The sequence below is a fragment of the Numida meleagris genome, chromosome 14 (genome assembly GCF_002078875.1).
Source record: "Numida meleagris isolate 19003 breed g44 Domestic line chromosome 14, NumMel1.0, whole genome shotgun sequence".
Taxonomy (NCBI): Eukaryota; Metazoa; Chordata; class Aves; order Galliformes; family Numididae; genus Numida; species Numida meleagris.
Genome location: NC_034422.1, coordinates 5,903,339 through 5,929,463, shown reverse-complemented (window position 1 = coordinate 5,929,463; position 26,125 = coordinate 5,903,339). Strand labels below are relative to the sequence as shown.

General features: G+C 47.4%; 1 protein-coding gene across 1 annotated transcript in view; it reads right to left on the bottom strand.

Moving 5' to 3' along the window:
- The window catches only part of SETD1B (SET domain containing 1B), a 46,389-nt gene extending 21,946 nt beyond the window's left edge, over positions 1-24,443 (bottom strand). Inside the window, exons 1-6 of the mRNA XM_021413274.1 lie at positions 23,824-24,443; positions 23,418-23,572; positions 22,916-23,014; positions 22,189-22,459; positions 19,060-19,172; positions 15,757-16,935 (exon numbers count right to left, since the gene is read on the bottom strand). Coding sequence (XP_021268949.1) covers positions 15,757-16,935; positions 19,060-19,172; positions 22,189-22,459; positions 22,916-23,014; positions 23,418-23,572; positions 23,824-24,109 — 2,103 coding nt within the window. The 5' untranslated portion in view covers positions 24,110-24,443. The remainder of the gene's footprint in view (positions 1-15,756; positions 16,936-19,059; positions 19,173-22,188; positions 22,460-22,915; positions 23,015-23,417; positions 23,573-23,823) is intronic.

Here is a 26,125-nt window from a genome sequence, read left to right as displayed (position 1 = left end):
AACAAAACGATCATGGCAGGTGTAAACAAGCTTCCTGTGAAACAGATCCCGTTTTTCAGCAAACAAACACAACAGGCACTGTTATAAGCACTGGGTCTAATTGCAAAAATTGGATCATACTACAAGTCAGTGCTGGATGGGAAGCCAAAAGCATTCAGACTACCAAAGACAGACAAAACAGACTTCATGTTTGCATTCACGTCATCCCGGGGGGTATGGAGGAAAGTCACTCCATGAAGTCCCTGTGGAGCTCCAGCACCAAGCAGCACCATGGGGACAATGTGTGTTCCCAGCCACAGGCCCCCAGAGATCCCCAGTCCACCTGTAGGGTCCCCTTGCATGCATCCTGAGCAGCTGATCCTGAAACCAGAGCTGGTAGGCCTGGCCTGGCTCCCTGCTGAGCTGCACATCAGCCTCCTTCATTCATACATGCTTCACACGTGCACTCGAGCTGAGCTGAGAACTGCTAAAGCAACAACTAATATTCCTGAAAGACAATTCTAAGTTCTTGTGCTCATATGGGTCTGCAGGAAGCAACAACAGATTCCCTGCTTCCTGCAGTGTGGGGCTGACAATTCACCTGCACAGTGAACAATCTGTGCTCCAGTTTTATCCCAAGCAAAATGGAAAGAGAAAGATTTAGCAGCAGGGAGAAAAAGACCAAAAGGGCAGGAGAAAAAAAAAGGAATACACAAGGTTAGCAAAGAGGTCAAACCAAAAGAAGATCTTCTATGGGAAAGTCTTTAAAGAAAGTTAAGAAGAATTAATATTTAAAGCAGATGAACAGTTACAGGAAAGTTGTATCTAAGGGGGAAAAACATGGACACCAACTGAGAGAGAAAGATACAGGCACAGAAAGAAATCAGGGGGAGACATAGAAAGACCTTTTGTGGCATGAATTTCTTTCCATTTACCTGTCTGAACTTGAATTTACTGTGGCTTCTACCAAATCTCTCTCAAGGTAAGGCTGAAAAGCAGCAGTGCTGCCCTCCCAAAGAAACTACCTTCTGGATTCTCTCTTTGCTTTCACAGGGTAAAAAAGTGAGCTGATATCTGACATATGTACTGCTGTGAGGACATCATTTCTATCCCTGCCAAAAAAACTGTGTCAATCAGTCCCAGAGTTCACCTGCACATTTCTGAGGGCACAATGCCTCCAGAAACCCTCCCTTTAGCCCACTGAGAGAAAAGCTATTTCCATCTCAATTAATTTGTGCTGCCATCTTCACTTTGCATTAATTAAATTAAGAGTTAGCCAAACAGGTATTTAATTATATGCATGACACATTTTTCCAAAGGTGTTTTAATGATGCAAATTTGTTGGGAGAAACTCATGTCAGTGTAACTGCTTATAAAGGGCCTCATTCATTGTTTGTCCAACACACTAACCGCCACCCTTACTCCTGGCACAGCACGGTTTAGCTCAGGTACAGCCTCCTGAGTTAAGCAAAAGAAACATCCTAAGATCTCCCTTCTGACCAATCTGAATAGTGACAGGGTAGAGAGCTACTGAATGCAGGGTATCGATCTTAGAGCTAATACCCAGCATTTAGCAAGCAAATGTTCATACCTGCAGCAAAAAGAAACTACTTCCTAATATTTGCATGCAGAACTGGCAGCTCCAGGTGTGCAGAGGCTGTTCTCTCCCCGGCCCAGAGGAGCACTGACATTGCAGTAGCAGCTGGGAGCTTCAGCGTGAATGCCGTTCGGTCCCTTTCCTATGGGCAGAGGAACTGTGCATGCTTTCATTTCCTTTTAAAAAGAATTCAGAATGCATTTTGAATAGCGTCAGCTCACAGTTAATTTCATTTAAACACATTGATCGGTACCAAGTTACCTGTATTTGAGGTAGGTAACCTCTATCACTGAACATAGCTGCTCTGATGCAGCCTGGCCGAGCTCTGGTGCATCAGAATAATGAAATGCAAGATCGATGGCATCAGCATGATGCAAGGTCATTAGCTTTAATGAAGTGAAGCACCCTATGCTTGCAAGATGAAGCAAACCTGTAAGCCTGCAGCAACCTCTGCTCATAGAAACCAAATGGGAAAAATCACTCCTTAAAGCCTAAAACTTCATAAGTTGCATGCTTGAATACTGACCATCTTTGTCACTTGAAATGTTAAGCAGCAGCTTTTCAGTCAGCTAGAAGTAAAATCAGAAGCAGTTCTTACAGAAAAAAAGTTTTCATAACCCTACCGTCAAACAGTCCTCACTTGGTTTTGGACCAAGTCCACGCAGGGATCTAAAAACACTCACAAGTGAGCACGCCTCACCCCTACCGTAACAAAAAGGGGGGAAAGGAAAACCCTCCAGAAGTGAGGGAGAGGCAGGGAAGTGACACCTGGCTGAACAGAGTCATGCAGCGAGCGCTGACGGATCTGAGAACAGCCTCTGGGTCCCTCCTGTGCTGAGCCCACGCTGTGCTCCACATCTGGCAACAGGCCAGCATGCTACATTCCCTGGGTGAGAGCAGCACTGCTGTGTAACAGCTCAGTCCTCCTGCCTCCCGTGGAAAACATCAGAGAGAACGCGATGCTTCAGACCTGTTGCTTGCATTTCTTACAAAAGGGAAGTCTGAGGATGCAAAGCTGTCACACCTGCAGCTCCTCCTTCAGGGGCATGATTCAATGAAATGCTCCTTTAAAAAAAAAAAAATACAAACTCAGACCAGAGAATCCCACCACTCACCTTGCTAATACCTCTCGTGGTCCAAAACTCACCCAGCAGAGCACAGTGAGGGCTTCAGGGAGCACTGCCTTGCCCACTGCTCATCTGCTTTCCACCAGAGAAGGGCTCACAGGTCCAACACATCCCTGGCACACCCCCAGGAGCATGGTGCAGCCCTCGGGCACACTGACACGGCAGCAGCCCTGTGCTGTGCACTCACACCTCTGGGTGTCAGGCGTGAACAAGACAGACTCGGCACTGTACTTAACAATAAATATTTCTTACATTGACAACTATAATCACACATTTCCCTCTACAAGAACATTAACGAGGGTGGCACTGAGCAGGAGGACAGAGCCAACTGTGGCCTGTGCTCCCTGCCAGTTTTCCTGCCTGCTCAGATAACTGTGCCATCACAGCTGCCCACAGCAGCAGCTCATCGCCACACAGCCTGGATTGATGCCACAGACGCCTGCTGCCTCCTCCTGGGCTGGTTTGCCACATCCTTCATCTTCTGGGCAGCGAAAGGAGCGCCCATCCTCCTGCTGCTGCCAGAGCACGCGATTGCAATCACAGCAGCTCTTAATTGGGATGAAGATAGCATTCAGGTGTATTTGCACTGTAATGAAGCGCCCAGCTCAGGATATTAAAAAGATTAACCCATTACAGCTGCATGATTATAAATACCTTCAGCAACATGCATTTCTATCTTGAGAACAGAAGAGCAAGATATCTATGCAGCATACACTTATACAGCATTTTGCAAATATGACTCTTGGGCAAAGACTGCAAACACAGCAAAACACACAGATTAGGGTGACACAGACTCAACACTATGCCCTGCAGCCGTTCTGGTGCAAAAAAAGGTACCAGAACAGCTGCAATGGAGCAAGGATTTCTTGCCAGAGGTAAGAAGTTACTTGGGTATCTTGGTTTCTTTACTATTGATTGGAAAATTCTCTGCAATTACTTGAAAAAAAGAATTCAGGCTCCAAGAGATGACAATACCCTACCTGACCGCACAGACACTCACTAGGCTCAGCTCATGTTTTGGTCTGGTACTTATGGCAGGGATTCCTTGGCACAAACCAACCTCTTCACAGCTCCGAGGCTGCTCAATGGGTAAAACAAATGACAAAAATATTCAAGCGCTCACGGTAAACGAACAGCATTGTAAACACCAGCCTAATTTGTGCCACGTTTTCTTTTCTTCTAGTGCCAAAAAGAAATTTAAAGTCAATGCGTAAAATCACTGAAGGAGAATTCCCCTGAAGTTCCTGCTGATCCCTGAGGACGGGGCAGGGGCAAGGAAATGCCACACAGCCCCATGTGAATCTGCACAGCCAGGTTTCCTACAAACTCTTGGCCGATGGCTTGAGCATGAGATGGGGCTCAGCACCTCCAGACATTTCTCCAGCCCCTTCCTTATAGCCAGTCTAAATCTCCCCTCCTTTAGTCTGAAATCCGTGTTTCCCAAAGCAAAGCCCAAAGACAAATAGCATGAAATGGTGTTGCACCACGAAGCAAAATACAGCAGAAGACAGAAACATCAATTGAACACAAGGGGTTCAGGCTAGTTGTACATGACTGGAAATTGAAGCTCTAGTGTCCTCGTGACGTGATGCATGGATTTTTCTTTCCAAGACAAAATCCTGGAGGATGAAGCTCAGCAGCCTCTAAGTATCTCCCTGCAGCTGGAAACTCCTTTTATTTAGCAAAGGACTCAAGGAAGGACAAAATTGCGTGAAGAGGACAGATGGGAAGCAGACGCAGCACGATTAGTGGTCTGCAGTAACAAGATCTGCACTGATCCAGAAGTAAGACGACTTGAGAAACGCAATTCCAAGGGAATGAGACTCAACTGGCATCCCCAGCACCTTTAGCAGTCCATTCTCCTGGCACCTTACTTCAGTTCTCAACGACACTTTCAAGAGCCCACAATAGGAGCTTTCCAGGATGGCAATCCTCAGAGCTGTAAACTAACACAGCTGCCAGATTTGCCTTAGCAGAAAGCTGGATGAGCTGCATCGATCTCTTTCTCCCTTTGGAAAGGGAAAGGAGGTTCTGTGACATGCTGTGGTTACGCTTCTTCCATACCCACTGAATAAGGGATATTCAGAGAAGCCAGGCATTGTCCTTGGGCTTCCAGCTTGTACAAGAGGCTCGCAGGTGTAGGCAGGCACAGTTCAAATTGAAGCAGGAGCAAAGGCCAACAACATCCTTTGGGTCCAGGTTCATCAACAGTGAGACCCATGAACCTCCGAACCCCTGAGATGAGACAAACACAACCACACAACCAGACAGGCCCTAAAGCACAGCAAGAGGATGCACCAAGGGGTGCCAGACCCATCCCGAAATCCAGTGTGTGCCAGACTGACCCATCTCGTACTGCATGGGAGGAACGGATCCGACCTGGCAGAGAAAACACTCATCTATCTTGGGGCTGCAGCCGGCAGCTGCCTGGTTTTCACCACATATGAAATGCTCTAAAATTGGATTTATCACCTGACGGAACCATGGCCTTTTCCCTCAAGTCTTAAGCAGATCTTATTAAGAGGAAAAAGGGTTTCTTGGTGGGGGGAGGAGGAGGTGGGAAAAAGGAAGAAGGAAAAGAAGAAGGGGTGTTCTGCTGAGGAACCACGTAACAAGGACAGCTCTTCCCACAGCTATGGTTGTTCTGGTTTCCTTATTTCAGTGGGGTGGAGAGAGAGACAGCCAAAGAGCTATTTGCAATCTAACTTCAAAGCCTTCAGCTAGCTGAGAATGCATAAAAGGATGGGAGAGTAGCAAGAAAATACCCCCTGAAAATAAATTAGTCAGGGAAGGTTCTCTGCTTCTCCTAAAGACTTGCCAGGAGCCAGGCTGGCTTTACCCAGGTAATGCCCTTTTCAGACACTGGGTTCAGACTCCTGGGAATAAACTAGCCAAATCCTACACGGGAACTAAACATCCTCTGAGAAAAAAGAAAGAAAGAAAGAAAAGGCAGTGGCAAGCATGCAAGGAGCTTCTCTGTCATTTTCTGGTGTCCCAGCTACTGGCAGATGTTATTCCAAGGTTTGTCCACATGCAAGATCCAGAGTTTGAAGCAGCATCTAATGATGCAAAGAAAACTGATAAATTTAGGAGAAATCACACAGCTACAGTGAACTAATTTACCAAATGATTCTGAAATGCTCTGTTTTGTTCTTCAAAGCAGTGCAAAAATGCACCAGTATTTTTAGATAGCAGAAGGTACTTAACAATCAGAGATAAAGAAGGCAACTGGCAACATTAGATGAGAGTCCACCTATAAGCGTAAAAAAAGTGTGCAGAGTACACAGACACCCTGCAGCTCAGCGCCGGGCAGGCTTTCATATGCTGTCCCCTGTGTTCACTCTCATACTTAAACCATAGGTCAAAGGGAGCCAGGAGTCCAGATCTTGCTACCAACAGAGTGATAAGAAAGCAGATAAGCTTGGAAAGCAGTCTAGCCTCCCAGCTGATAGCAGTCTATTGAAGAATAGCTTGTACACATATTGTATTTAAACAAGTTCTAATCAGCAGAAGTAGGCCAATTTGATATTATTTCCCTTTTATGCATTACATCTACATCCTAGAGAATCTGAAATCACATGTATTACTGATAGGCAGCATTTTGAGAGCACATTCGGTGCTCTCCATCTTTCCAGTGTCAGCAACAAGAGCAGATTTATTTGCAAGACTTAGACATTCACCAGGCAGCCTGTGCAACACGGACTTTCCTCAGCAGGGAGAGCAGAAACCAAGGAACCGAGGCCTTGAAGGACAGTGGGCAGAAGAAAAATGAGGAGCTTTTGTGAGATCATTCACCAGCACTATCCCTTAACGCTCTCCTGTTCTCGCTCTCAGACCCAGACTTTTGCCCTTCCTTCTCCAGGGGCAGCCCTAACGATGGGCATGGCTTCTCCCTCAAGAAGCTCATGAGACAAACTTCTCTTCAAACTGCTGTAGCTGGGCTCATAGTGGCCACAAATGATGATCCACACGCTAATAAGCACCTTTCCTGAGCACTGTAGCACAGACCAACAAATCCTTCTCAGCATTAAAACCCAGCTGCGCTGGAGGGGATGCTTCAACCTAAGGAGCCTATTTCAAATGGCTGAAGAGGCTGCATAAGAGACGTCCTTCCTCAAAAGCAAGGGTGAGGCCAATAAGAAGCAGTTCCCCTTTGGTAACACTTCCTCTTCTCTTACAGATGATCTCTCTGGAGTCATCTCGAGTTTTTCACCGCTTTACTTCCTGCTCAGCTTTTCCCTTCTCTTGCCACGCTGATTTAACTACATGCATCCAGGCAGGACAGAACCAACCACATCAGCTGAGGTATGTGATATATTCATTAAAACATTAAAAATCCTTATTCTAAGACAAAACCTAAAGCAATAATCAGCCACAACACCTTCAAATTCTCCTCCCCAAAGCCCACTCTACGGGGGAGAGCTCTGCTACAGAAGGAACTCTTCCTGCACACCACTGCTCGTGGGAAACGTAACCCTTGGGGCTGGCACTGCCAGTTCATCCCTTAACAGGATCCTGTGCAGAACATGACATTTCTCATGGCCTTCCAGAAGATATCAAACTTCTGCTATTGAACTATCCCTACCGTATGCAAAATAAAATTGTGTAGCTGCAACTGTTCTAAATGACTGGAGTGGAAACATCCCACAGCTGCGCTGCATTCCCACCGCCATTTGTTCAGGCATAAAACGTACAAAAAAAAAAAGGGAGGTAAGCGATGCTGATTTCCCCACCTGTCTTCTTATTAGCAAGCAGGAGGTTTAAAGTAAACCACATGGAAACAGTTTTCACCTAGAGCAAAATTCGGCTGTGAACCTCATTGCCACAGGGTACTGCAAAGGCTGAGTATGGAACTGGGTGAGATGGCTGTGCCAGATGGGACCAGCAGCAGCTCCTGCACAGGACGGTGTCCCGACTGGCAGATGATGAGGGACTGGAGGGACCCCACAGCCCCGTTATTTTTTTTTTATAAATGGCGTGGTAGTGTCTAAAGCTCATGTTTTCTCTTCTTGGACACTGAAAGCACATCCACACAAACCCTTCCAGAGCTCACATGGGGCTGCGCCTACTGTATGGCATTCAACCCTGGAAAAGAAAAGCCCTAAACCCACCAGCACAGCCCTTTGTGCTCCTCTGAAGGAACCCAAGGTGTCACTCAAAGGGTCTCCAGGGCATTTAAAAGCTGCCTCAGCACCAAGTCTCCATCCCCAGTGAGACCCACAGCATCCTCCTGCAACCTCTCACTGACCAGCATGCATCTCCTGTTTGCAAAACCATCTACTGCTACCACTCTGCTGATATAACTTGGGAGTTGTATCCCACCTGACACGGCATTAACAGGTGAACAAATTCATTCAGATTCCCTTATCAAAATGCATCCTTTCATACATATCTCTGCGGCAGATATTCAACTGGTAGATTGCCCTTTATGTTTTACCATCATTTGAATAATTGTATGCAGTACTACAGATTTTCATATTTTCCCATTGATTTTTTTTCTGGACAATAGTAAAATGCTTGGAGCACCACGATAATGACTGCTCACATTTATCAGCCTCTTTCAAAGACATTCCCTCCATTACCTGCACCAGGAACTCACCCACATCTGCTGACCAAAATACCATCTTTTGGCAGCAGGGGCTGCAACTGGGAAACTGTCCCCAGAGCCACGTACCAGCACTGCGCCTAGATTATGGACTCTCAGCTCCTCCTTCCACTAGTTTCACTGCTCTCATCTTCAGTCTATTTTTTTGCTTGGGACATGAGAGGCACCAGAAATAACAAGCTCCCGTGAAAGAAGGGAAGCCTGGAAAGAAGCTGTCTGCTCCAGCGAGCCGTGCACAGAGAGCATCCTCGACACAATGCAACGCACACAGATCCTGCATAGTGGGAAGATGACACACTGCTTGGGCATGAGCACAAAGTGACACGCTGTGAAGCACAACTCTTTTTGGAAAACCTCTGTAGGACTGTGACTCTCATTCCAGAGTCCCCATGCAAGCAGCAGACACTTAATTCCTGGATCAAGCCAGCAAGGGCCTGTTTCAACCCCTGGCAAACAAAATCCTTCACATCAGCCAGCACCATCCTCAGCCCTCCTCTCCCTAAGGTCATTCCAAGCACTGATGTTGGGAATTTTGGCAGTGGTGAGCATGAGGACAGTCCCTGCAGGATGGAAGGTGTGGGCCAGGAGGAAAGAGAAGGACTGGACCCTGCAAGAGTGTCCTGGCTTCTCCTCTTCCTTCCCACAGCTCCCAGTGCCTTTCTACTCCCTCTCTGGCCTACTGATGACTGTGGGGAGACCTGCTGGGCAACACAGGGCTGAACCGGGCAAAGGTGTGAGATAAATCACACTTAGCACCTGGTTATCAGTACCACAGAAGTGCAAACTCCACAAAACACACATGTGCAGAGCAGTCAGCAAGTCCAAATGCCCCTAGAAAGCACCTAGGATGAAATACTGGAGTGCCAAAGAGTGGGAATTGGAGGTTTTCCTACAGCCCTTTGCCCCTGTTGTAAGGAAGCCTCTGAGCCATGGGCACAGCTGCCAGCTTTGAGCTCAAAGAGTAGTTTCACTTCCTCCCTGTGCCACTGCCCTCCGTGCAAGGAGCAATTGCTGGAGCCCAAGCCACCAACAACTTCCTTTGCTTGAGCTGCTCCTGCAACATGCCGAGCAGCGAGCAGACCCCAGGCCAGGGAGGCATTACAGATCCATTTTCTACCTTCCGTTTGTTATGCACCTTGACCTCACCAGCCTGTCTGTACTACTTTCAAAACCACCTCTGCTTTAGTTGAGCACTAAGCAAATCAAAACAATTTTTAAGTTTTGTATTTTTAAATCATTTCTTTTTGCTAGGAGCTGGAAAAGGTGAGAAATCCTTCTCATGATGAGTATGCATTTCCAAAAGTGAGCACTGCACTTTCATACTAAAACCAGGGCTCTAACAAACCCACCGCTTTCGAGTTGAGTTTTGCCCCATCTGTACTAGGTGCCAGCAGGCACCCCGAGCTGAAAATCGGAATTAATAGAAGAGGGTGCGAAGTCATGGGACTCCACATTGGTGCATATGCAAAATAACGTTCTGCTGATGAGCAGGGTCTATTTAGGGTGTCCAGGAAAGGCAATAGCGAGCAGAAATTTGAATAAGCGCTCGCCTGCGTGCTGCTGTGTGTTAGACACACACATATAGCGCAGCGGCTGCTCCATCTTCTTCAAAACCAGCCCTAGGAATTGGCTCTGTTCTGGCTGCCAGCACAATATGTTACCAGCAATTATTTTCTCAATATTTCGGCTGATTACCTAATGCACTGGCACATTTGCTCAGTGTCAGCACGTGTTGCAATGCACCTTGCCATCCAGCACCTCGTCCGTGGTCCCTCGGTCACTCTGCACAGCCATCAGATGCAGAATGCGAGCAGAATGACAACGGGGTGGGGAAGCTGGAAGGAAAAATGTGTCACTCGGCATCAGGTTCCACAGCCTGCATTTATGGCATCTGAACATTCAGCACTGTCACAGCTGAAATTGGGGTTTGAAACGAAACGGAATAACTCTGTGAGGAGCAGAAGCAGAGACACCAGGAGGATCTCTGGCTGGAAATGGGTTGCAGAGCTCAGACCTGTATGCACCGTTCCAAGGCAACTGTGTGCTGTGGTTAAACACTCCAATTTGAGTCAAGCTTCCAGAGCAGCAGCACATCTACACATTACAGAAGCACACAGTAAGCAATGCTTTACCTATTAACAAGCAATTCAATTATATGTACCCAGCCTATCTGGAACTGAAAATGTACAGGAGGTCACCAGTGGCAAAACAAAGAAAAACTGAGCTGGTAGCGAGAGTATAACCAGCAACAGTGATATAAAAAAAGGGACAGTAATGTCACTTCTATGAGATATGCAAAATGTAAAAGCCTCAAAGCCCTGGCCCGGTACCAGAGAGTGAGAGAGGCACTCAGCCTCCCAACCACAGCCTGCTTTCTATTTTTCAGTTACACTTCAAAGCATTTCACCATTTCTGGCTCCGTTACCAACAAGAGACACATTCCCTCCTCCCCCTGAGGCGGCTGGGTATCAAAACCCAAGCAAACCATAGAGTTAAACATTCCTCTATTTAGGCTTTCCCCAATACAAGGGAGCACATCACCAGCACACCCAGTGAATCCCACAAGGCTCTGCTTTGAAAAGTGCTCCCCCCTGGTCTGTTTACTCCTTGCTTGCCACACTGGGCTGCTCAGCACTCCAGGAACCAACCTGCAGCCAAACATGAGAAGCTGAAAGTCAGACACAAGTCAGCAAACAGCTCCCCTGCTTTGTGTAATTCTGAAGGGGCAGCAGGCTGCCTGTGGTAAATGAATGGGATGCGTGAGGAAGTGATCCCTGCCTGTGGTGTTCCCTGCCTGGCTCTGGAAGAATGCACAACACCGAGCAGATCTCCAAGGTCCCAACAGGATCTGGTGCAGGGCTGTATTTAAGTCATTTTCTGAGGGATCTATGAGCTGCCACTCCTTCTGAACGGGCTTAAACACTGTAAGATGCTCTCAGAGCTGAGCCCACAGCTGGAGCCACTTGCACTCATTTTAATTTCACAGGTTGGGCATGGCTGAGACCATTCTCATGTAGAAGCACAGTGGTCGCCAGAATCTCTGCTGCCTGGGCATTGGCTGCCTTTCTGGAAATTCAGAGTCACAACATACACCTATTTTTTGAGTTTCCATTAGAAAGGCTCCATCAGGAATGATTGCATTTGCAAGAGCTCAGGAGGCAGGAAAATTTGAAAAAGTGTTTATGAGCCTGGGCATACACTACAGCTCTCAGCTTTTTCTCCTTTCTTCAATTAAAAAAAAAAAAAAAAAAAACCATCCAGAACTACCGCTGCATCCACTTCCCCCATCTCCCTCCAGAAATGATGAATCCCACTCTAGCTGTAAATTGGATCCCAGGTGTACTCATATATATTATACATACATAACAGCTACTTATGGGCATAAGGGCTCTTGCACAGTTACTGTGGAAACCAAGGTATCAGATTTCCTGGCTCTACGACTCTACCTTCTCAGCCTTAACGCGCATTTACCTTGAATAAATCACTTCTGTGCTTTTCAGCCCCGGAGCGTCCCTTGGCCAGACACCTTTGGGTTCCCCCTCAGGATGCCCCATTTAATGCATTCCACAAATGAAGCGAGAGCAGAGAGGCTCCGTCTGCAGGCAGGGTCCTGGAGGGGATGCATCCTGCAGGCACAGCTCCCGCTGTGGATCCTCACTGCTCCTCCTGATGTACTGGGGCATTGCTTTCTCTCTGACATGCTCATGACAACTTGAGGTTGAATTTAGCTTGATGGAGGAGGGGAATCATTCACCAGCCACTGACCCATAGCTGGGGACATGGCACAAGACACAGTGCAGCGTCCTAAGGAGGATGGCAGTGCATCCTGCTGAGGCTCCAGAGGGGCAAAGTGACCCCTCTACAAACACTTCTTCCAGCTCTGACCACGACCACACAAGTACTCAAAGATAATTGGATGCAAAGTGCAAATTCCGCCCAGATGTAACCTCAGGGTTCACTCGTGGTGGGGCTAAGCCTGAGCCACCAGCTTGGCACAGAGCTGTCAGTGCTGCACTGCAAGAGGCACCTCAGCACCCAGCACGGCACTGAGCACATCACAACAGCCCAGTGCAGAGCACAAGTGACAGCAGCGGCTGTCAGGTATCTCCAGGGCCATGCACTGTGAGACTCCCAGATTTTTCCCCAGATTGTTCACTGAACTCCACAGCAGGACTGCTTGCACTTCGTTCGCATTTCAGGATCTTAATTTTCAGGATTACCTTTGGCACTCCTCCCACCACAGTACCCAGTTGCTCAGCCAAACCACCAGGAAGACACAAGTCTGTTGATTCTTGATTCAAAAGCATTTTTGTGCTCGTCAATCTGGAAAAATGCAATTGTCAATCACATGGTCTTCCTGTTACACACAGGCTATGCACACCAACTAACACCTTCATCAGCTGCAACATGAAAGGCATCATCAATACACAACACGGTGACTTGTTATAATCCCCGGAGTGCAGGCAGGGCCTCTTCCTGTAACGAGCCAAGCAAAAACACGACCTGGCTCAACGGGATGTCAAAGCGTGAAACGGTACGTACTTAACCTCTGCACTTCTGAAACAGCTCAGAAAGATCCTACGAAAAGGAAATCATCACAGTCCTTTCCTTGTTAGGTTTCAGGAATGCAGGAAGGAAAGTTTGCACATTGCTATCCTTGAATTTATTAAAATAACTGCACGGCTCAACTGTTCTCCTTCCTTGCCATCTTCTGGTTCATTGAAGACCCCCCTCTGCTTGTCCTGCTGGCTTGCAGGTTGTGCAGCCTGTGCAGGAAGCCTTTATCTGCTCTTACCTCGCACTGCCCGCACCCTGCCCTGTCCCCTGGCCATTCCCCTCTGGCAGCCAAGGTCTCAGGCTTCGCAGCACCATACTGGATCTAGAAAACCAACGTTCGGATCTGGCAGGATAAATCAGTCATCACCAGCCTTGGCAGTACCTTCCATACCCAAGGCAAGTCTGGGGTGTTTAACTTGCCTGACAATTTGACACCTGCAGGAAAAGCATTACTCTATTAGTAGTCATTGACAAAAATCCTGAATTTTTTATGGGAAACAGGAGCACATCCCTCAAAAGCTGGTATTGTTTCAGAGAAAACTTCCCTGCACTTCACGTTGTCCCTGGGAGTGCTGCGATGTTTCCAGCTGGAGCCCAGAGGCTGCTCAGACCCTCAGGGAAAGCCAAATATGAAGCAAATAAGTTCAAACTCTGTGCCCTTTATTGCTTCCTTATGACACTTAATGAGCCCTCCCCACACTCATGTCTCATCTCTGCTCGCCTTCCCATACCGCACAGTTGCTAGAAGCATTTGGTCCTGCCTTCTCTCTACTGTGCGGAGCAGCTTGGAGGCCTGGGAGCTGAACAGTGCTATCACAATGGGCTGGAGCCCGAGGTTCAGCTTCCAGCCCTCAGACAGGCTCAGTGCCCCTCTCCAGCTCAGTTGGAGAGCTGCAGCTCAAATTTCAGCCTATGTTAAGTCACCGTTCAGCTCTGCTCCTTGGCTAAAGAGAGGGAAGCCAGGAGAGCCTTTTTCTAAAGCAAAAGACTTTGGGGGGGGGGGGGGAGAAGAAGGGCGGAGGAAGGAAGTGAAAACACATGGAGATGGTTTTGCATCAGACGGAGAAAAGAAAGGCGCAGGCAACTTTTCAAACACACTAGAATGGCTTAGCGTGATTTGTAACCAAGAGCAGGGTTAAATAAACAGCTCCGACAGCAAACAGCAAACTTTTTTGGGAGTGGGGAAGAGACAATTAAGGCAGCAGGACCTGCCCGGAGACTTCTGCGGAGGACCAAGGCGTTCATATCCTTTTGTACCACAGAGCCACCGACGTGAACTTCTGACACCAGCATCTCATTAAGGGGAGACAAAGACCTAACACGGGCTCTACTGGCGGCACGCCACTGCCCCACATCGCAACCTGCAAACGTGACATCCAACCAGTGCTCCCGTGCTGACTGCAGCTACAGAGCGCCTGACCCCACATACCACACTGGCATTCATCCATCTTCCCAAACAGGCTTATAATTGGCTGCAACTCTGTTGCACAAGAGTAAAGACAGTAGACACATGCCCAGAACAGCCAGGAGAGGAGGGATGCCTTCCTCATTTTATTTTTCCCTTTTTACCAAATTAGGGTATCCCCTCTTAAGCCTGTCAGGCTGAGCTAAAGGAATCAAAATCTTGTTGCTAATTAACACATCCTCAGGTCCCATCAGCCTCCCTGGCCCAGGAGCCTGGGCCAGCCCAGATCAATGAGACCTTAAGTAACTGAATTCTTTCAAAGACTCAATGGCAATGCAAGGGCAGGCAGGTTTGGAAAGGCACATATTAAAAAAAACAAAACAAAACCAGCAAAGCATACAGAACAGTGACAATTTTTTCCTATTTAACATGGAGACATGCACTACATAAATGCAGCAGCACCTTCCCTCCAGATCAGCACTCTGCAAAGTTTGCACCCATGGGAGCAGCTCCCCCTGCCCTGAAATGCAGCCACTTCTGGGTACACCACTGCATACCACTGGAGAGAAACCCACTACACCAGCTGAACACCAGAAACTTTCATGAGTAAATGGAACTGATCTCTCACACTCAGGACGTTTACACAAGACAAGCCTTCCTGGATGGAAGAGGTTTCCTTACTGAAGAGTTCTTGCACACCAAGCAGTTTCATTTGTTTCCATTTCTACTATAAATGCTGGGGAAAAAGGGTCTGTTATTTGCAAAGATCTCTGTTTCGACCATTTCTTGACACAGCTGAATAGATTCAACACGTCTATTGCAGCCATACTCACATTTGTTGCAACAGAGGTCCCAAACAGACGCTCCATGCAACGTAATTTCTGTCTGCTGGCACCATTCCACACCGTTAAGCTCTGCTGTCCCTTCAGCCACAAATGCCCCAGGAGAGGCAGCAAGCTTTGCTCTATTATTGGAAGACTCACTGGAGCACATCCCCCACAAGACAGTTACCTCCCTCTGAACTGAGCGAAGGGAGTATTAAAACCCAGCAACTGTCTTCTGTTCAAACCAGATGGCATAAATAGCTGGAGAGCTATCAAACAAAGTATACATTCAATACTTCAGCATAACATGAAAGCCCCGTTAAGCAAGTGTGTGCATACATACACACCCACACTCAGGGACCAGAGCAATGGCAGAAAGTGCTCAACTAACTGTTCCAGTGGCTTAAGTGCTCAGGACATCCACAGCATGAGCAGTGGCCAAACTTTCATGGCTCATTTTGCTGAAATTATGAATTACAGCAGGCAAACAAACAAAAAAACCTAGAGAACAGCAAGACTTAACATTATGTCACATCTAGCTTGAGAGATGCTTTGAGTAAAAGAAAAAGCCACCAGGAACCCAACACTCTGAATGACACCAGAAAAAAGAGCTGTGCCCTGCCTGGGTTTGAAGTGTTGTAGCACAATTCCAGCTCACTTACCTCGTCCATCTTTTCTGACGTTGGAGTCTGGTCACCAGGCACCATTTCTTTCACCTCCAAAGTCTCAGTTTTGGAGGTCCTGTTCAGCTGATCAATGGGAGTCATGCTGGCCTCTGATGTCCCCCTGGAATTCTGACTCAGAGAAGCGGTCCCAGGGATGGGCTCATCATCATCAGAGTCAGGTAATGGCGTGGGGCTGATGTCCTCCAGGCCCGTGCTAGAAGGGCGCGAGGAAGGCGTCTGAGCTCTGTAACCGGGCTGGGAGTTTGAACCGTACATTGGGATGGGAGAGAGCTGGGAGGAGGAAGAGGAGATAGGGCTACCTTCCATTCGGACCTCATTATCTGAGTCGTGCTCATTAAGAAAGGGTAACTTTGTTCTCTGCTCTTTTAAGAGCATCTCAATCCTTGAGTCTAAACTGTTATGCTGCATTTCAGACTCCATGGTGGGGGTGCCGGGGGTCTCACTCCTCTCTGGGGTTTGAGAGAAGGATGCTGTGCTCGGCTCAGGAGCAGAGTTTGAATCTGGCAAGGGTGGAGGTTCCTCTGGTTTCTCCTTCACTGGCGCAAAATCAGCGCTGGTGGCGGCGCTGCTTTCTACGACCATCTCGGCGGGAGGCGGTGCAGGTCTTCGGTACTCTGCTTCCCTGGAAGTTTGGGCAAACGGCTGCTCCTCAGACTGGGGGAATACAGCTGGTGCTTGGTAAGGAGAGAAGGCAGACTTGTAACTCGAAGAACTCGAGTGGCTCAGAGGAGGAGTGTGAGAGAACTGAACTGGCTCCTGCTGATGGGATTTGAACGTACTGAACTGATGCTCTGTCCCGCGGAAAACACCAGGAGAATTATGAACATAGTGATGTCCTCCTGGTCGACGGTTGTAAGCATCCGTAAATTTTGTTTCATGTCTCCTGTGTTTGTACCCACTGTCCTGCCCAAAGTGGTACACTGGCGTCGTCTGCCGGCTGGAATACGTGGAATCCTGGGAAAACGGCGTCCCTAACCGTGGGGTGTGGGGCGTTCCTTGGGACTGCGGCGTGAATTGACTGAACGAGTTTGGGGTGTCCTGCCGACAGCTGGAATAGGCTGTGTCGTGGGAAAACGGTGTGCTGCTGTTCGGGGTGACAGATGATCCCGCAGAGGAAAGGTTACTGTCCTTCAAGCGCTTCAGGGAATCCGTCAACTATAAAAACAGAAAAGAGAAAAGCACCTAAACACACACTTTTTAGATGCTATTTGTCCGGTTCACCTGGTTTTCTGTGGAGTACCTGGGAGTTTGCATTGATTTCCACAACAAAAAAATAAGTTAAAGCATCCTTGAAAACACAAACCATTATCCATTACAAACCACTCCCCTTGATTTGAAAAGAAAACGGCAAGCAAAGAGAGGAACTCTAAGAGGAGGAAGAAGGAAGCCAATAAAATAGTACTCTTCATAAGCTATACCCATGAGCATCAGGTGAACGGGAGACTTGCATAAGCAATTTCAGTTAAAAGAATTTAAATTTCTATTTATATGACGTGTCTAAATTGCAAATAGAGAAGAAAATAACAAAATTCTGCACTACTGTGAGAAAGTTTGAGAACATTTCTGAGATGTGAAATGATCAAATTAACTTTTTTGTGAACAAATCCAAACATCCAAATCAGCAAACAGAAAACCTGCAGTCAAACCCATATACCAAGCTCATATGTGAAAGTGGAGGCCTGCTGAAGGTAACATGCCTTATGCTGGTTAAGGAGCTGCACACCGCTACCCTTGCTACCAAACGTTTGTCTGCAACAGTGAAGGAGAAGACTACAGGTATAAAAGACTGAGAAAGTTCCCAGCTGCTAAAAATAGGTTTTAAACCCCTCCACCAAGACAATGCTCAGGTAGAGTGCTACCGAATACGGCGTTTGAAAACTGAAACCCTACAGTTCTACAGAGCAGCCAAGTAATTACTCTGCAATTGACTTCACAGGCACATCCAGGGGGCTTCTAGGAGAAGCCCTACTCCCTCACAGACACTGCTGAGTCATAACAGTGCCTTGCTAAACATCAGCGCCAGAATCAATTTTCCATAAAGCAAAGCAAGAGCTTCACAGTGAGTCCTCCTGGTAGAAAGAGGCAGGGCTGAGCTCCAGCTCCCCAGCAGTGTACCACAACGCCCCATTGGTGAGACCACTGAGTGGCTGCTGCTTTCCCACACACACGGAGGTAAAGGGACCCTTCCCATGATCTGCTTATCACACGCCAGTGCCATTAAAACCACCCTGAGCTCTCACCTGCCTGCTACATTGACGCGTTTCATCCATTTACTTATGCAGAGCTCCTATGTTCACCTGATGCTATGCTCCTAGCATGACCCCTTGTCAAGACCATGACCACACGGACATTAGGATTTTTCAGATCAGTGGGGTTTTTATATTCAATTCACAGCTCTTAATCTGTCCTGAAAACATTTGATTACAGAATTAATGAAATTATGTCATTCCAGGAAGTCATAAGAGCACAAAGAGGTTGAGAGGAAACGTTTATACTTAGAAGCTTCAAAAACCTCTTTCAAAACTTGATGCCTTGAAGTGAGTTTATAAGCTACGATAAGAGCCAAAGGACATCGAGATGAGATAAGGGGGCTGAGGAACCCACACCAACAGGCTTTGCTTCATTTTGCCCCCCTCATTCCAGTGGGGTTTGTAGAGGGGCAGTTACCTAGACAAACCCATCTAGAGATTTGTTCCCTAAGGACTGAGAAAACCCTCAGAGCCCTCATGTATTTTGCTGACTGCTTTTCTTAAAAATTGGTACCAATGACTAATTTAGATTCTGGTGAATTGATGCCACTACTCAAGATCTGACGTTTCCCCTCTTTCAGCAGAAGAATATATGGGCAAAGAATTACATACTGCAGATGCTAGGCCAAATGTACCACTGTAAATCACTCCTCCTGTCTTCAAGGGAATAATGTCAGAGACAGACCTGATCCCATCATCCTCTTAACTGCCGGAATTTCTAGCATTAATAGGGCACATACTGTTGGTTCTATAGATATTTTTCATTCAAAAAGACAAAGAGCACATACCGCACTATGCAAATGTGGACATACAGATTAGGTACATGCACTGCATTCGCAGTTACATCTTCTGTGGCAATATGATCAAGGTGTGTTTTAAATGTGGACTAGTAACATGCACTGAAGCTAAGACTGGACAGAAAAAAAAAAAAAAGAAGCTAAACTAAAAGTCCTAAAAAGCTAAGTTCAGCGAAGTGTTTGTTTGGAATTTTTTAGAAACTACTCTTAAACAAAAGCCAAGCAAACCATACCTGGAAGGTTTCATTCACAGTTGGCGATGCATCCTGTTCAGTGCCTACGGGAAGGGTCTGAGGAGTGTAAAGACCATTAACGAGCAGTTCGTAGAATCGCATGCGGGTTTCACCTGCGCAAACCACAATAGAAGAGTTTAATAAACCAAAATAATAAGGTCTATGTAAGAATACGCATTCCTTACATTTGCTAGCACTCCCAGCCTGTTGCATCCCTGAAACAGAGGAGAGAGCAACACCTCTGAGGTTTGTTTGTAGGGATCATTTCTAAATAATCTGCAAGGCCAAGTGAAGTCAGACACTCCTTTCTCAAGCCAAGACAAAGAGGTTTCCCAAATCCTTTTTCCTCTTCTCAGTCTGCTTGGCAGCTCTGCTCCTTACCACGCTCTCTGGAGAGCAGCAGTTTCCCTCCTCTCCAAAGTGCCAAGCAAATAGTCTGCAGATTTAAGAAGTGAAACTCTGACCAAAGGGACAACTCTGCCAACACCCAAAGCCGCTCCAGAAAGCTCTGCTAACACACCTTGCTGTCAGAAACTGGCTGCTACAAATGCAAACAACGTGCCTGGGAATGCTGAGGACAAAGCCATTAGCGCTTCTTTTCCAAAAAGACACTGATGTTTATTTTCCTTAGTTCAAGGTGTGTGTTCGATAGCATCTTCCAAAGAATAAAAACTAGAGAACCAAAATGCCCCTTCTATTTTGCTATTGATAACCTCTTCATTCCTAAATCTCTGAATTCTAGAGAAGACATGGTTTGTTAATATTAGATTTTTCATTACATTGTAGTTTAGTAATGCAAACTTTCTTATTTTGCAGTCTGTAAGAAATTTGTCACCCACTTCAAAAGGAGCAGAACCAGACCCCAAGACTATCTGACTTTTGCTCTGGAAGATAAAGAACACATAGAAAAATGGAAGGGCCAGCACCTGAGCCCAGAGAATAAATTCAGGCATCTCCCCTAACATAGGACAACATTTCTGAAGGAAAGGTCCTGCAGGAGCAAACTCCAGCTCCTTGAGAATCCCTGTGCAACTCAAAAGCAAAGCATCCATAGCCTGATTCTGCACATGGAAAGGACTGGTTTATTTTGAATAAACACTGCAGATGAAGTTATTTGATTCTCAGATTTCATTTCATAAAGCCTTGAGCCACATTATCAATTACATAAACTGTTCAACTGAAGTCATAACAAAAACCCATCTCTTCAAGACAAGGCCTAAAATGCTTGGAATCATTAACACTTGCACACCCCTGGGAAACCACAGCATTGTGGATACAGAATTGTTGCCTTTACTTTAAAACTGGTTTTTAAATAAATATAAAATAATTTTTGGAAAGTTTCATATTTCCTCTTGGATCCCCAGTAAAACTTATACTTTCATTTTCAAAGAGCTTTATGAATGTGTGATGACTCTTAGCTATTTCTCTAAGGTCAGGCCATTACTATGTTCATTTTGCAGAAGGATATGCTGAGGCAGAGAAGTTGCTTTAAACCAGTCCACCTCAGATAAGGGACTTGAGTTATTAGTTCCAGATTCCCAGGCCTGTGCTCAGGCCAGACAGACAAAATACTTTTGCTCCTAATATTTATTTTACAAATTTACATACACATACATACATATGAAGAATGACCTAAACCTGCTAACACTACCTTAGGAATAATACTTTCACTGGACTCTCTCAGATTACAAAACCTTTACAATGGTATTCTTTTAGAACGGAATATACATGCAACTGTGGGGAAAAAAAAAAACACATTAGAAGCACCCAGATGGCAAAAACAAAAATACAATTTAAAATGAAGATTTTGATGTTTTCTCCCAAGAAAGAGGAGCACTAAAAGTCCTTTTCCCGATGTGCAGCTAACTTTCTTGAACAGCTGTCTGTTCAAGACTTGCAGAGTAGTTTATGAATGGAGGAAAATCAGGAGGAATGTAGTACAATCAGCATGTTTAAAAACGCCTGTCGTTAAGACATCCACTACTTACGAGCCTGCTTTAGCTTACATTGCTAAAACTACAAGTGGTTAATTTTTTTTAAATATAATTTACCTTTCAATTTCAAAGTAAGCAGGAGAAAGAGCCTGCCTGTAAATATTAATGATAATAGAATGTCAAAGCATACATATATAAGCCAAGGTTAGCTTACAAGAGAAAGCACTGAGCTGCTACTGTGATTTTGTTTCTGCTGGGGATCGGTAATGTCAATTAAGGTCTTACTATACCCTCTTACCACGTGTGGCATGCCAACTGCTGTACAGATTGTACACTAAATCGTTGAAGCCTTTTAATACAGAACAAGTGTATCAGCAATGCACTTCTTTTTTCTCTTTTCTAAGAAAATGGTGCTAACATCGTCCTCTTCCTGATAAAGGGTGCAGCAAGTCAGCTTTAAGCTAGAAATGTCATGTTTGCAATGCAGAAAAAGTCGAAGCCACAGCTGATTTACATTGAGGTTGCTACATATCTTCAGCTTTAGACAATGTTTAAGATTCGGGTACATTTTAGCAAAGTCCTTCACTGACAGGGAAGGAAGAGAGAAAGCAGTAAGATGCAATGTTTCCACACTTCCTAAGGTTTATAGGACTACTCAAGCTCAGGGGCGAATCTGGGAGCTAGCTGGGACATGGGGGTCCTGCTGCTTTAAGACAGTCTCACACCCGCACGCACACTTGCATGCACACTCACGCTGTCAAGTGCTGGGCATGCTTGTGCTGCCAGCCTGGAGTTTGCTGCTAAGCATCAATGAAATGCCAGGCACGCAGCAGCCAGCACCCACAGCGAGAATCCCCACCTCAAGCACCACAAGCTCAAAGTCCATCCAAAAATACAAACTCTCCGAGCAGTAAGGGATGGCAGCCCCGAGAGGAGGCTGAGCACAGTCAGGACCCTGTGGATGGGGCAGGATGGCAGCATTTTGCAAATTACAGGGCTGTCTCCTAGCAACAGACAACACATTGTGCTCCACGTGACTTCCAAAGGGCCCAAAACGCAACACACACGCAGGGGTATAGCAGCTCCCTCCATACTCATAACCCCAAGCTCTCAGGGTTGCAGCAGGGGGTGCTTTAGCAGGTGAAGAGCACGGGTGCTGCCAGCTGCCAACACGAGGCCAAAACAAGTCCCTCACCTTTTGTATCCAGCTCCACGTGGATGATGTTGCCCATGACAGAGGTGTTGTGAAGGTGCTGGACAGCCTCCCTGGCGCCTTTGACAGTGGCAAAAATCACTTTGGCGATGCCCAGGTGCTTCTTGTTCTTGGGGTTGTAGAGAATCTCCACCTCTTCCACTTCACCGTATTTCTTGCACATGTCCGTTAAAAAGTTTTCGCGGATGTTGTCATTCAGCTTGGCAAAGGTGACCTGCTTGGGAGGCACTGGCCCCACGTAAAACTCATCAATCTGGAAGCAGGCACAAGGGGGGGGAAGGCGATACAAATAACAGGCATCGTTAGAGAGTAGAGAGAAGGGCATTGGGAAGGCACGGGAGGGAGAGGGTTAAAGCCTCCTGCAAACTTTAGGGAAAGGAAGCGGCCTCTGAGGAAAAGCCCGGCCATGCACTGAAATGGCTCTGTCCCCGAGTAAGGAGCAGTGCTGTCAGAAGGACCCCCCCCACTCTGCCCCCCAACCAAGGGAAGCCCCCAGACACAGCTCAGAGCTCCCAGCCACCTCGTTAGGCAGCTGCACCGATGGCTCGTGGTCTTTACGGAGCAGGATCGTTGTGAAACGGTTTGCCAAATAATAATGTTAATAGGAATGGGACTGTCATTTAAACGCTTCATTAAACTGTTGGGAACTCAGGCTGCACTCCCGGGTAAACAAGAATACAACACTAAATCTGAAAGTCAGGGGTGGTACCTTGAATTTGGGGACAGACAGCTCCAACTCCTTCGTTTTGGTCCATATTCGCCCTATTCTGGGATCCCTGACACAATCCACAGGAGCGATTCCCGAGTTCTGGGAGGAGGAGGAGAAGAAAAAGCACAAAAGCAACAATAACAGCGTTTGGAATTTAAGGCAGAAATAAAACAAAAACACAAACCCCGAGGAAGCAGGGGCTGTCTCAAGGGAAGAGAAGCACACACACACATACACACACACACGTGTCAAATTGCAATACTGCTGGGAAATGCACACAGATTGGAAACACAGAAAGAAAGCTGCAGGTTGGGGCTCGGTGCCGGGCTCCTGACAGCTGAATGCACAGTGTCAGGTGGCCCTCACTCCGGGGGCTGTCCCCAGCCCCCCTCCCAGCACAGGGGGGTCTGCAACCTAGAGGGACCCCAGCTGCAAAACAGGGGGGTGCAGGACAGGGGGGGCACTGTACAAGGGGGGCAAATCCAGAGCCCCCCCCACTCACCGGCATGCTGAAATGTTGCCCATCGTAGCGGTAGAGTTTGTGCTGTCCTTTTTTCAGAGCCGGGTCAATAATCAACTTGTAACTTCTCCAATGGTGATTTCTTTTCTCGACAGAAGTGCTGGCTTGGGTGCTGTTCTCCATTCCGTTGATCCAACCTGGGCAAGGGGGAGCGGAGAAGGGGAAGACAAAACACACGGAAAAGCGTGAAGTTAAAAAAAAAAATTCTCAACAAAGAGCTTTTTTTTTTTTTTTTTTTTTTTTTTTAAAGCGAGCCCCACACCCCGGCAGGGAGGAAATCCACCACGAAGCAAACCCTAAAATGGGGGGGACCGCCAGCCGAGTCCCCCCCCTCCAACCCAGGAAGACAAGAGAAGAGAGAAGGAGGAAAAAAAAGACCCAGTCTCACTTGAACTCTGCTTTTTGCCATGATCTTCAGGGTGCTTGGCTTTTTCCCCCGCCTTGATCTCTCGGAAAGACATCGCGCTCGGCGGCCGATCGTCTCCGGGCGGCGAAAGGCGAGCTCCCCGTCTCACATGGGGCCGGTTACCGGCGCGGGCTGCCCGCCAGCCTCCTGCCTCCCGTTTTCGCGAGCCACCACATATTGTGTGTGCTCGCTGCTGGCGGCGGCGGCCTCCCACAATACACCGCTGCGAGCGCCGCGAACGCCTAACCGCCCTCCGCCGCCTGCACATTCACGGCGGCCGCAGCGCGCAGCCCCCGGCCCGCGGCCGCCCCACCGCCGCCCCAGCGCCGCCGAGCGCCGCGGCATGGACCGGTGTCGGGCTGCGGGTATTTTTTCCCCTCCCCACCCCGGGTTTAAGGCCGTTAAAGGGGGAGCGTGGAATCTGCCCGCTGCGTTTACCTTAGCGCAAAGTGTTTCTAAACAAGATGGACCTAGAGGTGGGACAAGTTTTTTGGGGGAAGCACTCGGGGGGAATTCCGACACCCCCTCCAAAACACAGCCCGCTCCCAGGGCCCGGAGGCCGCGGGTGGAGCGCAGCAGCACCGCACTGTTTGCGGGGGGAGGGGAAGGAAAAAAAAAAAAAAAAGAGAAAAAAAAAAGGGGGGGAGTGGAGGAGGGGGGTAGTTTTGCTTATTAAAGGTCCGGGCCCGGCGGCAGCCAATCAGCGGGGAGCTTCCATTTTGTTTTAGGTATTAAAGGCCGCGCGGCGCGGTCCCCCCACCGCTTGCCGGGGCGCGGAGCCGGGCGGGTGCGGCGGGCGCATGGCGCGGGCGCGGCTGCCGGCGGGCGCGGGGCCGCAGCTCGGCCGCGGTCGGGCAATTGGCTGGTTAAAGGCAGCGGGCGGCCGCAGCCAATCGGCGCGCGGCTTGCATTTGGCTTGAGTTATTAGACGGCGATCTAAAAACATCCTTCAGCAGACAGCTAAGGAGAGGCCGAGAGACCAGGCGGCCATCTTTCTGCAATGGAACGCAATGGCCAAGTGGGCTTTCCTTTGTTCCAAAAGGGGATCCTCCATGTGAATCCACTCCGTCCACTGGCAGGAGCGCCCGGGGGGGTGTTAATTCTGGCAAAGGACTCACAGAAGAAGGAAGATTTTAAAAAGATTTTGGATTTTTCCCTTATGATTCGGGATCCATCTTTGTCTTGTGTAACTAGGTCATGGCACACCCTATGTCAGCAGTAACAATTTTGAATGCAAAAACAGTAAATACATGATTTTTTTTTTTCTGTTGTTGCTCGGTTTTGGGGGTTTTTAAAGCTTGGTAGAGCTCTGTGATGACTGCACAATAAATTTTAGGAGGTATTTCCTGTGTTAAACACCTAATTCCTGGCCATTGTTATTAACTCCTCTCGTGCTTTAAGGTAATGTTTTAACTATAGACATAGGAATACTGATTTCTGGGGGAAAAAAAAAAGGCAATTTTAAGATTTTTCTCTTACGTTGTAAGTACCCACTCCATTCTGTCCTTGCTAAGTGTAGTTTTCATGTTAATGTTACCGCAGTGGTCCTTATTTCTAAGCCTTGCATGTCTATGTTCTTGTCTGTTGCTCTAAACCAGTTGATGCTTTTGGAATATTTAACTTAGAAAGCAAGAAATCTTAGCTCAGAGCTGCCTGAGGCTGTTTACCACCAGCGAACGCTGCCCAGGTCTCCAGGAGAGCACTTCTCGTGCCGTGTGCTCTGTGGAAAAGCACTGCGTGTCCTTTTTCTGTATGATCCTCACCGAGCTCAGCCTCGAGCAGGACTCCTCGCTGCGTACGGTCACTCAGCAGAGCTGCACAAAGCTTCCTATAAATGCTACACATTGCTTTTTGTTGCCTTTTTTTTTTTGGTCGTTGCTTTTTGGGGTTTCTTTTATGCTAGACCACAGCCATACAAAGCTCCGTAACCACCCCACCATGATCTGCTTTGCCTTGCAAACTGTACGGGAGAAGTGGTGATACAGATAAGATATCTATAGCCGTATTTAAAAACAAAACAAAAAACATAACAACATCACCTTCAGAGCTGCATTCAACTATGGTGCGTGGTAAGTACACCCTTCTGCCCTCAGAGGAACATACAAACCAGGCCCGTGTTACTGTCCTGGGCGAGGGATCCTAAGGGTCGTCCTGGCGGTCTCCTTCTCCTCAGACACATCTACAGGACCTCAGAAACGTCCTATTTTCAAGGAGGGATTTCTTTCTGCGTGGTTGCCTGCAGAACTGTTCTTTTTTTGTGTGTGTGTTTTTTTGTTGTTCCGTG